Genomic DNA, 14,711 nt, shown 5'->3' on the forward strand with positions numbered 1-14,711 from the left:
CGCTGTAGCCGGCGGCGCGTCTATGCCCGCGGCGCCGGGGGATGGTGCTGGCGGCGGGGGCTGGGCCCAGCAGCCGGACCGGGAGCGCCGCCGGGCGCCAGCGCCGGCTCTCCCAGCAACCGCGCCTCCGCCACGCCGCCCGCCCGCCGCGCGCACGGTAACGGCCGCGCCGATACAGCCCCCCCCCGCCCCGCCCCGCCGCTGGGGGGGGGGGGGGGGGGCTGCGGCCTTCCTCCTCCTCCTCCTCTTCCTCCTTTTGGGGAGTGAGGGGCCCGAGCGCCCCCCCCCCAAGAGGCCCGGGGTCCCCTCCTGCCGCTGCCGGGCCTGTGCGGGGCCGGGCGGCGGCGGGGCCTTGTGGCCGCGCTTTGTCTGCGCCGGGCCGGGGTCGGGCTGTGAGGCACCGGGCTGTGAGGCACCGGGGGGGGGGGGTCATGGATGGAGGCGGGCGTGGGGCACACCTGCTGCGGAGCAACGCGGCCGGGTTTTAGTGGTTGTTGTCGCTTTTTTTTTTAACGGGTTGGCCGCCCGGCCTCTGTTTTTGGGCTTCCAGCCGAGCTAACGGCGATTTTCTGCCCGTCGTGGGTGGCGAGGGGATTGCTTGCAGCGCGTGGCTTCGGGTTATGGCTCGGGGTCGCCAGGGAGGGGTGGTGGTAAGCTGGGTGCTGCTGGTTCGCGCTTCGGTTGCAAATAGATTGTTTTTGATGAGATCGGTCTGGGGGAAACAGCCTGGTTTTGAATTGCCATCTGAAAACGGGCTTCCTGCTCATGTTCTGAAAGCTCTTTGGCTTTATTCCTGCAGCCGGGTTTGTGCTGGAGGAGTCCAAGTCTACAGGGACTCTCCAGTCTTATCCAAGAGGCTGGACAGCGGGGTTGGGCATTTGTGCCCTACTTACTGCAGGAGGAGCGGATAGATTCGTTATTTTCATTGTTCTGCTTGGGTAACTGTTCTCTGTAACCATTTTTACACATATTTGGAAATTTTCTCCAAACTGTACTTGTTACGGTTCTGTTGGTTGCGGTCATATGACCTCAAGAGGTGAGCATATTGATTTCCAACTAGCCTCTTGCTTTTGGGACTATTGAAGTTGCCAGTGGAGACAATAAAATGAAAGCGTACACCTCTAGTCCAGTGTCCAAAACTTAGAAAGCTTTGTGAGTTGGAGGATTTCCTAGACAAACAACAGTGGTAACATTACCATCGCTTCTTAGGAGTCATCAGCCTACCACTGTGACTGTGTCCTGTCCAGGAATTCAAGTAGAACTCACCTCCAGGGACCTGTTTCCAATGACTTGAATGCTTTTTTTCTTTTTTTTTTTTTTTTTTTTAATGCATTCAGTAGGAGGATGGAATTTACCCTCTCCTGATTCCCAGTGGGTTTTATCTTTTTTGTATTCTCTGTTCTCACCTGCAGGTTTCTGTTAACCTCGTCAGAAATGCTTTGTGGGCGCTTAGTTTGGTGAATGCCGACTGTTGCAGTAGTACAGTCCTCCTGACAGTTGGGCTGTTGGAACAGTTTGTGGCGTCAGTTGGCAACCTGCTTGGGAGCAGGGTTAAAAATAACCAGTACAAGTTGCTTATACTTGTGCTGATGGTGAAAAAGGTGTTTATTAAGCTGTTCCGACATTAACATGACTATTATTAGATACCTGCCATCTACCTTCAGAGCTCTGGGTTTCTCAGCTCAAAAGTAGCCAAAAGCTTAAAATAATTCTTTGTTTCTATACCCCATCCTAGGTGCCTTTTCTCGCTCTTTGATGATGTTGGTGTGGTTGGGTTGGTTTGCAATTTTTTGAGGACAGAGCAAGCTGGCTTTTTTTTAGACTGTAAGATTTCAGTGCAGGGTGTGTTTCTTTGTGCCTGTTTATGTAGTTTTGAAAATAGTATGGCCTTGGTCCTAACTGGGGATGTATGGGTAATGCTTTGTTTAAGAACAGTGCTTGCTCCTTCCATGGGTGTACTTCTTACTCTGAAGTGGGAAGCCTCTCTTGTTTCAGTGGAGAATGTGCTACTTTTCAAAGTCAAATGTCCTTGAGGTTGGCTTTTGGTTTTGTTATTTTTACGTTCGTTACCAGGCTTTACTTCTTTTTTTTTTTTCCTTAGTGTCAATACGTCAGGAGTATCCCTGGCATCTACATATAAAAGAGAGAACAAGCCTTTATAATTTCCTTAGTGAAACAGAATATTAAAAACTTTTACAAAGATGCCTTTTGCCTTTTCCTCTGTTGGGGTTGATTGTGTTCTATTGGTGCAAGAGAACTTGAAATTGAAATTAACAAGTTTCTTGCTCTGGGGAAAGCTGAACAAAATGCACAATGCAAAAGAAGAACTGCGTGTATAGAAAAGTAAATGATTTTAATATTTGTTTTAGTCTGTTAGTGAATCAGCAATAACTGGCAAAACATACTTTCAGAAATGAGATTTAGGCTGCCAAAATTCTAAGGTTCAAATGAGAGAACTTTGGGCAAAATTAATCAACACAAGTTGAGCTCAGTAAAATCAGCTTAGGAATTTGCAAATCCGGAACGGGAAAGAACCAGATGTTTGGTTTCTACTCAGTCCCTCGGTTCTGCAAGTGTAACTGCATAAATATGGAACAGTAACAGGCACGTATGTCATGCTGTTGCTTGGTATCAAAGCGTCTGTGTAAAAGCACAGGAACGTTATTTTCCCCGTTTTGCAGATAGGAAGCAGAGAGTAATTTAGCTTTTCGGAAATAACAGAATGGGTCAGGGCTCCCCATGAGGGAAGCCTTCCAGTAGGGAAGGCTGGGAAGGAGGAGCGTCAAGGTGTCGCATAGGGCTGCTATGTTCCGCCAGGGCATGCTACCGGAGGGAAATAAAGAAAGAATGAAGCTGTTATTTGCAATGAACATTGCTACATTTTTTGTATAAACATGTTCTTTAGATGTTTTTCTTTGTTACAAGTATTACCATTTTTTAATCGATTTTGTGTTGAAGTGGCTTCTATGAATTTCGATTTCTTTGAGACTTCCTGAAGAGAAGTAGCAGCACATCTTTTCAGTAGAAGTTCTTCTTTGTTGTCAGTGCAGCATGAGACATCAAAATGAACACCAAAGGCACAGCTCATAGCAGGTTATGCTCGATGTCGGGCAGAAGCATCCAAGTCTAGAACCATTTTGTTTTGCACAACAGTTCCAAACCATGCCTTGAAATAAGGTAGCATTGTATTTTTGTGCTAAAAGAGAATGGGTACATTGCATCTGAAACTTTAGGTGCTTGGGTTCTCAAAGAATGTGGGTCGTATTTAGCAGCAGTAAATAAGGAGTCTTCTCAATACAAATGAGAAAAACTTAAGAATGGATACTTGAAACGTTCAGTATTTGATTGAAAGGTTTAACAGAGAAGTGTGATCTAATTAGATCAAATGACGTTATAGTAGAATAAAGACAGAATTCTTAATTTTTGCACTGTACTCGGGTACTGCTTCTATGACAAATTATGTCACTTTTTAGCTAAATGTTGTGAACCACAGTCTAGAATATTAGCTATGGCTCGAGTATAAGTATAAGGAGGAGCTCTTTATATTTATCTGTTGTCTTGAACTTTTAGAACATAGATGATAAAAATGGGGATTCATTATTGTAGCGTTGTGTAACTTTTCTCCCATTAAAATCTACACGTGTAAATTGTACTGCTAACCGAGATGCACCATAATTGCTGAAAACATCCAGACAACTCCGCAGCATTTTAACATTCTGGCGTTTTCGTCTATAAATTCCCCTTTGATGATAGATCTTTTCCTTTTAAATTGTAATTTTCATCTCAATGGCTTTTTCTCTTGTCCTGAATGAGCAAGTGACTTTTCTCCCGGGATCTGTTTAAGACGAGCTGTTGATGCTTTGTGGGGATATTCTCAGACAATATTATAGTTTCCTTAGCAGCCAGGAACTTTTCAAGGCTCTTGTACATGACAGCATTACTCTTTCACAATGTCGAGACTGAGTATGCCAGCAGAAACTTGGTGCAGTGAGGGAGAGGCAGCCCGCTGGAGGTGTCCTGTTCTCTTGCATGGCGTTAGTTCCCGGGTTCCAGTAAGTGAACTCGGCGAGAGCCAGGGTGGAAAACAAATGCCTCGCTCCGGATGCCGCGGGTTCCAGCTCTGTGATCCGCGCCGGCCCTGCCTGCGTGCCATTCAGAATCTGCAAATGTGCTATCTTTGGAGCCGGTGCCGTAAATTGCTAACCCAATCTGTAGTAGTCCATCAAAACCAGATGGAACGAGTCATTTGTAGCTTCATAGGATTCATATAATTTTGAATTAAAAAAAGAGAGACATCTGGGAATACTAATTAGTTACTGTTTGTTCTCTTCTCTGCTTGCTCTCCCCCTACACCTCCCCATGTTGCCTTTGGCTTTCCAGTTTTCTCTTGACGTTTCTTCGTCTCTTTTCTCTGTTGTCACCTGCTTTTCCTTTTCTTATATTGGACAAGCCAGCAATTACAGAATAATTCTTTTAGCCGGGAGCCAGCTGCGCGGTAGAATAGGCAGCCGTCACAGCAGTTGATCAAGTACATTATGTACATCTGCACTGTAGTTTATTACTTCCCCTAGTGATAGTCAGTTGTAGTCAAAGACGCACCTTGAGTGCGTTCTTGATGAGAAACTATGGCGTGATGTTTAGGAAGTCGTAGTCAGATGTAAATATTGATAATAACATTGTTAATTTTGTCTTGCAGTTTTCTGATATGTGAGACCAAAATATTTATAACACTGTAAATACGTCATGTGTTCTTGATGCGTAGTCTCCTGCTTCTGCCATGGCATTGACCACGTAGAGCATTTCATATATCTGACTATTTTTCTTCAGTTTTGGTCTTTGCTTTCTGTTGGGATTCATTTGGGATGAAATACTGCTAAAATTTTAGATGAATGGATCAAAAGCAGTCTGAGATATTATTGCCTCTGTCTCTTAGGCTATTCTCTGCTTAAATTAGTTCTCCTGGAAGACAGCTATGATTTTTATGTTCTTCTAGAAAGAAAAACTCCTTAATAAATTGCAGTATTTTGATACAAGTTGTTTTCCCTCTATACCAATGTTTTTGTCCTTTTTTTTTTTTTTTTTTTTTTTTTTCCCTCCTTCCTTTCCACAAATACCTCATTTGGGATTCATTTGCAGTGTCAGGTGTCTTGGCTTTGGTGTGCGTGCAGAATGGCTACCAGCCAGTCACGGGGTGGGTTGCGGGCAGTAGCCCAGCTCCCTGGCTCACTGCCCTGCTCCCCCTGGCGCAGTGTTGGTGGGGACATCACCCGTAGCATGCACAGGCAGGCTTAGTGGTTCCTTAGCTTTGCTGGGTGCGCATGGAGTGGCCATTCTGTGCCTTCGTAGGAAGTCACGCTGTTCCTCAGAAACGTGTGATTTTTGTCTAGTTCATGCTGTGGTGTTCTGGTCGGAGAGTTCAGCCACAAACGCTGGGTGAAGATGGGGTACTCTGTGGTGGCAGGCTGTCTACAGCCTGCAGTTTGCGTAGCCTCCTAGTAGGCTTTTGACTTATTCGGCAGACTCATCCATTTCAACACAAATTATTATATTTTAGAATTGCCTATTTAAAAAGTGAGAGAAATGTGTTTTCCTGAGGTGTCTGATGACATCCTCAAATGAGCTGAGGAACTATGAGCCTTTGGAGCTATGGAAAAAGTCTTAGTAAATTTCACAGCATCCTGATATAGTTGGTAAGAGCTGTAACATATTTAGCCAGCAGGCTTAAAAATAATATGTATATACACATATATATACACTTGATGTCTGTTAAGTCTGGCAACATGGCTTCAAACAAGTAGCCTCCTATTTTATAGCATACAGGATGTAGACACTGCCCCCCCTCCCCACACGCAGTTAACTTAAATGAGTCAGAGTGTAGTCACTTCTGCTTCTTGTCTCATTTAAGGGACGGATGTATACAAGAGCAGTGTTAATAAGCAGCTTTCTACTGGAATGTTTAACTTTATCATTTTTGTTCTCAGGATGTGATCTTCATGGTGAGCTGGTGGGAGAACTGAGTTGTAAATCACCCCAATGGATGCGGACAGTGATGTTGCATTGGACATTTTAATCACAAATGTAGTGTGTGTTTTTAGAACAAGATGTCATTTAAACTTGAGGAAGATTGCATTAGAGGGAGCAAATGTCATATACAAGCGTGATGTTGGGGTAAGAGATTTAACATACCTCAATTATCTGTTTTTACATCTTGATATCCATGTGTGGTGGATAGCAAAGTTTTATTTCTATATTTCTGTCCTGATAGGCATTGAGTCTGTCATACACTAAGCCTACAGTAAGGGGAGGAGGGCTAAATACTGTCTCAAAAGACTTCAGGGATCTAACAGACTAGGGTCTGTTCAACTAGTGAGGTGAATAGTAAGTGTAAGGTATGCAGTGAGACCTCTTACACCTCAGGGTCTGTTCTGCCCCACTAAAACTTCATGTTTTTTTCAGAAAAATATATCAATGAGGAGTCAACAGGGGAGAGAGAATAAAAAATCAGCATGATGCTGTGGCTCTCACCTTTTTATTCAAGGGAAAATACCTTCATTTAATTTGTTATGTGAACACTGAATCACTGGTTAAGATAGTTCACTTCTTAGTTCACTCCTCTTCTCAGGAGCTGATTTTGTAGTTGCTGAAAGAGATGAAGGAACTTTTCAAGACTTACCAAAAGTAAAGAAATAATTGCATAATACTTGATTTTTTTTTCAATTTTGAAATTGGACTAACACCAACTCCCAATTCTTCCACTTTCATTTTCCTTTTTAGAAAGTATTAATGAAGCTTAGGAAACCTAGGATTACGGCCACAATTTGGTCCTCAGGAAAAGTTATTTGCACAGGAGCCACAAGGTAAGTCCATAGAGATCTTTTCTCTGGTTGAAATGCATGTATATTTTAAAACATAATGTTATAAATGAGGAAGGTAGCAAGAGGCAGTGCTTGCTGCTCTTAAGATTCCTCCATGTTATATCACGCTTAGATCCTTGCCAAGCTAAGTATTTGAGTGGAAATTTTCTCTGCAAATTGTCTGCCTTTGACTGAATTGAAATCTTGAGCAACATCATTTCAGCATTCTGGGAGAACAGCAGAAAAAACTAATTTATGAAGAAAATTCAAAGATTTCTTTTCTGAAATAACGAGTACAGAATGGGGGCTGACCTGCTGGAGAGCAGCTCTGAGAAGGAGGACCTGGGAGTCCTGGTGGACAACAGGTTAACCATGGGCCAGCAATGTGCCCTTGTGGCCAAGAAGACCAACGGTATCCTGGGGTGTGGTAGAAATATTGTTGTCAGAATTTTGAGGGAGGTGATCCTACCCCTCTATTCAACCCTGGTGAGGCCTCACCTGGAGTACTGTGTCCAGTTCTGGGCTCCCCAGTACAAGAGGGACATGGAGCTATTGGTGCGAGTCCAGAGGAGGGCTACTGAGGTGATGAGGGGACTGGAGCATCTGTCATATGAGGACAGGCTGAGAGAGTTGGGCTGGAGAAGAAAAGGCTGAGAGGGGAATCTCATCAATGTCTATAAATATCTGAAGGGAGGGCGTCAAAAGGATGGGCCCAGATTTTTCAGTGATGCCTAGTGACAGGACAAGAGGCAATGGGCACAAACTGAGACACAGGTCTCAGCTCAGTTCAGCTGAGTATGAGGAAACACTTCTTTACCGGGAGGGTGACAGAGCACTGTCACAGGTTGCACAGAGAGGCTGTGGAGCTTCCTTCTCTGGAGATATTCAAAACCCACTTGGATGTCATCCTGTGCAATGTGGGCTAGGTGACCCTGCTTGGCAGGGGGGTTGGACTAGATGGTCTCCAGAGGTCCCTTCCAACCACAACCATTCTGTGATTTGAAAACTCTCTGAGAATTAGATTTATTTTTTTTTTTAAGCCAGAATTACAACTTGGGCAGGGATGACCTTTTTTGAGGGATGTCTCTCTTATTACTACATGAAAACTCACCTAAATTTAATCAAGTTAAACACTGTTGAGGGAATAGAAAGAGCAAATTCTTAGTTCATATACACATGAATTTGCGAAATTGCTAATGGCTGAATTCCTGTAAGTTATGTCCACATTGTGGGGTAAGGGTAAGGTACAGTGGTAAATTTGCATACTTTCTGTATATGATACCTGTCTCAAAATAGAAGGTGATTTGTCGGTGCTGGCATTTAAACGATAGATTTATTTTTTCTTCTGTGGCCCTGCACTGTACAGTGAGCTTTTTCCCTAAACTTTTATTTGGTGCTTTATACTGGTATTAATATTCATAAACATCACTTTCTTCTCTAAACCTCCAGGGAAGCTAACAAGCTCGCTGTAAAGGAGAACAGAATGAAAAGTAACCACCAGTTCAGGATGGCCAACTTCAAACTACCATATTTGTCTCTTAAGAGTATTTAATATCATATACAATCAAAATATGGTTCCCACTGCAGCTCTTACTGTCTTAAGCTAGAGCTGAGTGCCAAAATATTCTTCAAATAGGGTATAAAAGACTCTATTTGAATATCTAGACAGTGAAGATAGAATATAATAGGTACAGCTGCGTAAAATTAAGGCTGTCCATGTGGTCACAGTTCATGCGTTACATAGTACTCAGACTACAGAATGAACCATTTACTATAGTATGTGTGCACATGAGCATATGCTATACTTTTGTTAATGCTAGATTCTTGTCTTTGCAGTGAAGAAGAAGCTAAATTTGGTGCCAGACGATTAGCTCGTAGTCTACAGAAACTAGGTTTTCAGGTAATTCTAATGAAAAAGGACTTATGTTGCTTAAGCAATGATGGTACTCATTTTTTTCAAAGTATTACAAAAGTGAGGAAGCATAACCATTTAGCAATCAGCATGTTTTCATTCAGATGCCCCTTTTGTATCAGCATAAGTTTTCCAGATGCTAGTCAAAGAAATGTCTTATTTTGTGGATTTGGGTTTCATTTGGTGGCTCAGAATTGTGCTTTTTCCCTTCCTAATGAACAACAAAACTTTCTAAACAAGCCACCCACAAATATTTCATGGGTAGAAAAATACGTTGAAAGATTTATTTGGAAGAAGTGCTGAAGGGTGTAAACCAAACTGTCATTTAAACACAATTTTCGCTCATTTATGGTGGAATAACAAACACATGTCTCTCTTGTTTAGGGCAAGTTTGAACCTTGTTAATTGAGGGGGGGGAAGTGGTGCTGTGCTGTGAGGTTGCACAGTTGGAAATAGTTTAAAAAAAAAAAATAGGGTATGAAACCCCTCTTTTGTGGGTTTGGGTCAACATTACCAGTCAAAAACACCACTTGATCTTTTTAGTAACAGTTTTGAATGTGAGTACTAAAATGTGTAATTTTTAAACTTTCTGACAGTCAGTTGTGCTGTTTACCCACAATTTAAATTTACCAACAGACAATTACCAACAGGCACAGTTGCTGTCCTTTGGCAGGAAGAATCTAAATTTGATTATACTGCATAAAGGCAGCTGTGACAGGCTATCCCATTAATGTTGCATTAGACCCAAGCAAAAGTTAGGGAATTTTATTGCTAAGAAAGTATACATTAGACCCAGGCTCTTAAAGTTGGAATGAAGCATTGAATCACTGAGAGATGAACAGCGCCTCCAGGGTAGATGCACTATTTTATTATGAAGTGAGCAGTTTAGGTGGAATATGCTTTGAGGATTAAAATAATAATTGACCTTTTATAAGGATTTGTTGCTTCCACTTGCATACTTTTTTTTTTTTAAATGTTTTGGCTGAGAAATTTTCAGTTTTGGCTTCCAGAAAATGAACAAAATTTTCTTCGGTGAGTTTGCTAACACTGACTTCTTAACAGTGCATTTGTTTGTTTTGGAGTTGTCTGTTGACTATTTTACTGTCATGTGGTCTGTGGTCTGTGGTCTGAGAATAACTAAAAGCCAGTATTTTGAGGTAGGATTCAGAAAGCAAAAGACTGGAAAAATAGCTTGCCATACTGGACACTTGAAACAACAGTTTTTATCTTCTATCTTATTCTTAGCTTTGATAAAAATGGTGTATAGCACCAAGGCATTAAAGACACTTTTCCAAATTGCATAGGATTCATGTAAGAATTAAAGTTTTTCTTTGTTAATTTTGATGGCCCATGAACTACTTAATTTAGTTTGTTTTCAATTTGGTTGTGTTTTAGTATAACAATGGGTTATTCCTGTGTCTCAATTTTTAAAGTAAATTGTACGATAAGCACATAGTACAAATGTGAAATAATCTAGTTCAATGGGTACTGTACTGTGGAAGGATAAAATTAGTGACTTGAGTCTATTAAATACCTTTAGACTATTAGAAATGCATCAATCACAAGGTTTTAGTTGTGAAATAACATTAAAATACTCAACTAGTATTCTTCTGAGTTGTTTTTTTTTTCAACCCATATCTCTCTGCTTCTCTGAGCTGAGTTTCTAATGACATTCTTTTCTTCTCTTTTGAAAAGGTAATTTTCACAGATTTTAAAGTTGTGAATGTTTTAGCAGTGTGCAACATGCCCTTTGAGATAAGATTGCCAGAATTTACGAAGAATAACAGACCTCATGCGAGGTATGGTAGATTTTTTTTTTTTTTTAAATGTAGTCTTTGTATATTTCTTAAGCTTTTCTGTTTCAGTTCCAGACCTCTTACCTGTTCTTTTGTCTTCTAGTTACGAACCAGAACTTCATCCTGCCGTGTGCTACAGAATAAAAACTCTCAGAGCTACCTTACAGATTTTTTCAACAGGCAGTATCACAGTTACAGGTATTTTGATGTCATAAATAAATATTTAACTTGTTGGGAATATTTAACTTTAGGGCTAGTCAGTTTAGGAAAAGAAGATATTCAAAACAGTCAAAAGATATGCCAAAGGGATCTTGTTTCCCAGTGCTTGTACTTAGTTTCATTTTGAGTGAAATGGCCAGACAAGTTAGAGAAAGAGTTATTACTGGTAGACTTAAAAATTACATGGACATGGTCCGTTTTTTCCTTTTTTAAAAAAGAAATAAAAAAAAGAGAATTTGAGAATGCAGATATTGTTTATTTAAATGTTTTACTTTTTACCTTTTTTTTGAATCTCTGTAATGATGTAGACTGCACTGCATGTAGCATCAACAGCACTTTCATAAATGCATATTTCCAAGCTTGAGATCTGTGGAAACATGTGAGAAGGCATAGTATTTTGTCGTAACTGAAGTTGACCAATATTTGCAATTCTTCAGACCTGTGCTCGCTTCTGTTAAAGCTCATCTGGGGGAGAACCACTACTTGGGTTATAGGATTTAGTGACTTTTCTCAAGTAATCAGAAACATGATAGTTTTGGGTCTTAGAGATGCTACTGCCATTTTTTTCTTCCTTCTTTCTCTAATTTTCATTTTCCATTCTTTGCTATATTTACTTGTGCAGTGTCTACCACAGATGTGAAAAGTCAGATGTGAGGAATACCTGTTATAATAGTACAGAACCAGGAAATATCATTTGTTATCACTTCAGCTGGTCTTATCATTGGTAGAGTTCAACTACTGGTATTATATATTCATACACTGGTCACATGTAGGGGTATTTATTTTTACTTTTTTTTATTTTTTTTTAAACAAATACCTATCATAATATATCAGGATATTTTTTATTTTTTTTTTTTTAAGAAGACAAACTCTCTTAGACTTAGTAATCTGAAAATTTAGGGCTAGACATCAAGGTGCTGGAGCGTCTCCAGGGAAGGGCAGCAAAGCTGTTGCAGGGTCTAGAAAACAAGTTTTATGAGGAGCGGCTGAAGAACTTGTGTTGTTTCCCCTAAAGAAAAGGAGGTTCAGGGGAGACCTTATCACACTCTATGAAGTGAAGCTATAGCGAGATGGGGATTGGGCTCTTCTCCCAAGCACCAAGTGATAAGACGAGGGGAAATAGCCTCAAATTGTGCCGGGGGAAGTTTTGGTTGCATATTAGAAGAAATTTCTTTACTGCAAGAGTTGTGAGGAATTAGAATAGGCTGCCCAGGGAAGTGGTTGAGCCACCATCCGTGGAGGGCTTAAAGAAATGTGTAGATGTAGAACTTGCTAGCGTGGTTTAGTGGTGGATTTTAGTACTAGGTTAAAGGTTGGACTAGATGATCTTAGAGGTCTTTTCCAACCTGGATGATTCTATGATTTTATGACTGATAAGAGAACTGATAGTTAATAGGGAAAAAAGTTCTATTAGTTTTTCTTCCTCCAAAATGAGCAGTGAGGAGGATTATTATTATTAGTTTTTATTTTATACTCCCTGCAGTGATGTTCCAGTTTTTACATATCTTCAACACTACTCTTCAATGTTACTTGTTACAAGTTTTGTCTACTCATACTCCTGCTTTCTGAAGGCTTTCTCTTGAACTTGCATTTCTACCATAGTAGACAAATTGAAGGAAAGCAAAGAAATTGCCTGTAAGGCAAAGGATGTTCTAGGCAGAGTATCTTCCATCAGGCTTGCTTGCGTGAGTGATTAACTCAGCTAAGTTGGAAAATGCAAGAATAATCCTAATCCATTTTCATTCTGACTGAGCTCGTAAATTAATATGTCTGGAATTACATGCATAGATAAGACATAGGTTATTTATAAGTAGAGGGAGACAAATGGGGAGCCATTTTGAACAGTTCTCTGTACTTGAAAGGAATCTTTGAAGTCCAAAGTGAGTTTAAAAAAAAAAAAAGAAGTTTGTATCATCAAATAACATGAGAAATTGTTGGCTTCATTTATCTACATCACCAAACTTGTATCCAGGATAGTTTCTTCTGGCATAGTATTGCTCATTCATTTGCAGCCTCAGTTGTTCATTGCAGGAAATGGTCTAGAACCATTAGAAAGCACTGCTAGCTCATTCTTCCTCTTCCCAAATGTTCATAAATTATGTTAGATAACCTTCAGCTGCCTCATTCTGAGACAATAACCATTCCCTAGCTTGCAGGTGCTGTCCTGAGATCAATGGCTGGAGGGAGCTATTTGCAAAATCTAGACTGAAAAGTAGTAGTCTATAATTTTCAAATATAAAATTTGCTTGGAACATACTTAGGTTAAATCCAGCATTATTTAGCAATATTTTATGTGGTGGCTATTTAAAAGAGATAAATGTGGCCAGGTAGTACAGATTTGGGTAGTACAAATTCCTAGAAGAGAATGATAAGTAAAAATACTTCTTTTACCTCTGCCTCTTAGCTTCTGCGATCTTCTCTGGGCTGACTGTTTAAACCAGTAAATTGCGAAGTATGCAAATTGTTAGGAAATGATAGTATTTATTTGCAATTTAGGCATTAATCAGCGTAGAATATCTTGCAGATTCCATGCTAGAGTTTTTTTTTCTTGTAAGTTACAGTGGGAAGAGGAACACTTTCTTCAGTTGGGAGAAATGGGGAGAAGTTATTCTTGTCTACAGAATAAAGTTACAGCAGCCATAAATATTAAGGTTGTTTTGAAGATACTGTTGTTGTTTTAATTTCTGATGGCCTGATTTTTCTCTTCCTGTTGTTTTTTCCTGTTTTTCCTTTTTTTTTTTTCCTTTTTTTTTTTTTTTTTTTTAATACTTCACAGGGCCAAACGTAAAGGCTGTTGCCAGTGCTGTGGAGCAGATTTACCCATTCGTGTTTGAAAGCAGGAAATAAATTTTATAATTCACCACTTGATGGTTAGGTTTCCTAACCAAGCACCTTTAAAAGACTGCTGCACATTGGACTAAAAGCAAAAAGGAAAACTGGACCAACTACAGCAGAGGAATACAGACTCTTTTACTTGTTCATGGCCACAGTATAAACTCCAGTCCTTTTGGATTTTACTCTTAACAGTGCTGTATTGTAAAAACAGAAGTTTACAAGATATGAAATTGCTGCTTTTAAAAAGACATTCTATTTATTTTTGCAGTAATTTCTGTGTATTCATAAGCAAAGCTGTCACGATGTGCACTACCTTTAAAACATTTTTTTTAGTTTGAGCTTGTGTTTTATTTGTGAATAGTCTTTTACATTTTTGTATGCTGAATATTGGGCACCAAAGAAGCTGTAAAAGTTATCTTTTTCACCTGATGAATGTGCACAAATAAAAGTTTGGAAAATATTTCTCTTCATACCTGTTCTGTTATATTCCTTTCCCTTTTTCTATTACATTAAAATTGTATAGTTGCAAATTAATTTGAAACGATGTAGGAATAGTCTTTTGCTGATTACCTTCTGTTTCTATTTGTAGTATGTGTAAAATTTTGTGTGTGGGTTAGATTGAAATCTATAGTAGTTACGTATGTTTATCCGAGGATGAAATTTGGTTTGTTCCCAGTTCTCTTAACTACATGCCAGATTTCAAGTATTTTCTTGCTGTTTAAAGAAGACATTTCTAAATATAAAGGTCTACAACAACTATTTTCCTGTAGATGATGAGGAAATCTTACCAACTAAAGAAGCTACTATAGAAAAATTAACTGCCTTGTCCACCTGCTGGATGCAAAAGGAAACAAATTACTATGTGAGCTTCGGTATTTGGGAAAGTGTTGTTACGCTTCAACTCCGGAAGATGGTATGGTCACGCTAATCCAGTCCCAGCCTCTTGCTGAATGATTAATGCAGGCCTTTTCTACACTCTCGTTACTGTATAATGTTTTCATGACAGGAGCTGCCGACAAGCAATGAAGCTTGATTCTGGCATGTATTATTATTGGTATTAATCTTGGACTTGAAAGCCAGTAGATGTTTCTCTCA

The 14,711-nt window shown here is 40.0% G+C and overlaps 1 protein-coding gene across 3 annotated transcripts; it reads left to right on the forward strand.

Annotated features, from left to right (window-relative positions):
- On the forward strand, positions 1 to 14,086 carry TBPL1 (TATA-box binding protein like 1). 3 transcript variants are annotated; one of them, XM_084284203.1, is made up of 7 exons: positions 1 to 157; positions 5,982 to 6,168; positions 6,775 to 6,857; positions 8,691 to 8,754; positions 10,462 to 10,565; positions 10,666 to 10,760; positions 13,558 to 14,086. In XM_084284203.1, exons 2-7 carry the CDS (start codon positions 6,034 to 6,036, stop codon positions 13,626 to 13,628), a joined length of 552 nt encoding a protein of 183 aa, XP_084140329.1. In that variant the 5' UTR covers positions 1 to 157; positions 5,982 to 6,033; the 3' UTR covers positions 13,629 to 14,086. The 3 variants fall into 3 exon arrangements, with proteins under 3 accessions (XP_084140329.1, XP_084140330.1, XP_084140331.1); XM_084284204.1 differs by lacking the exon at positions 1 to 157 and adding an exon at positions 266 to 1,036; XM_084284205.1 differs by lacking the exon at positions 1 to 157 and adding an exon at positions 1,079 to 5,690.
- The last annotated feature ends 625 nt before the right edge of the window (positions 14,087 to 14,711 follow it).

The sequence above is a fragment of the Netta rufina genome (assembly GCF_964035555.1).
Source record: "Netta rufina genome assembly, chromosome: 3".
In the NCBI taxonomy this organism is placed as follows: Eukaryota; Metazoa; Chordata; class Aves; order Anseriformes; family Anatidae; genus Netta; species Netta rufina.

Bases quoted from the DNA above. Each gene is read 5' to 3' on its own strand.
- TBPL1 (XM_084284203.1), top strand. From the start codon at position 6,034: ATGGATGCGGACAGTGATGTTGCATTGGACATTTTAATCACAAATGTA. The intron at 6,169-6,774 runs GTAAGAGATTTA...TTTCCTTTTTAG, and splicing joins TATACAAGCGTGATGTTGGG to AAAGTATTAATGAAGCTTAG. The intron at 6,858-8,690 runs GTAAGTCCATAG...TTGTCTTTGCAG, and splicing joins ATTTGCACAGGAGCCACAAG to TGAAGAAGAAGCTAAATTTG.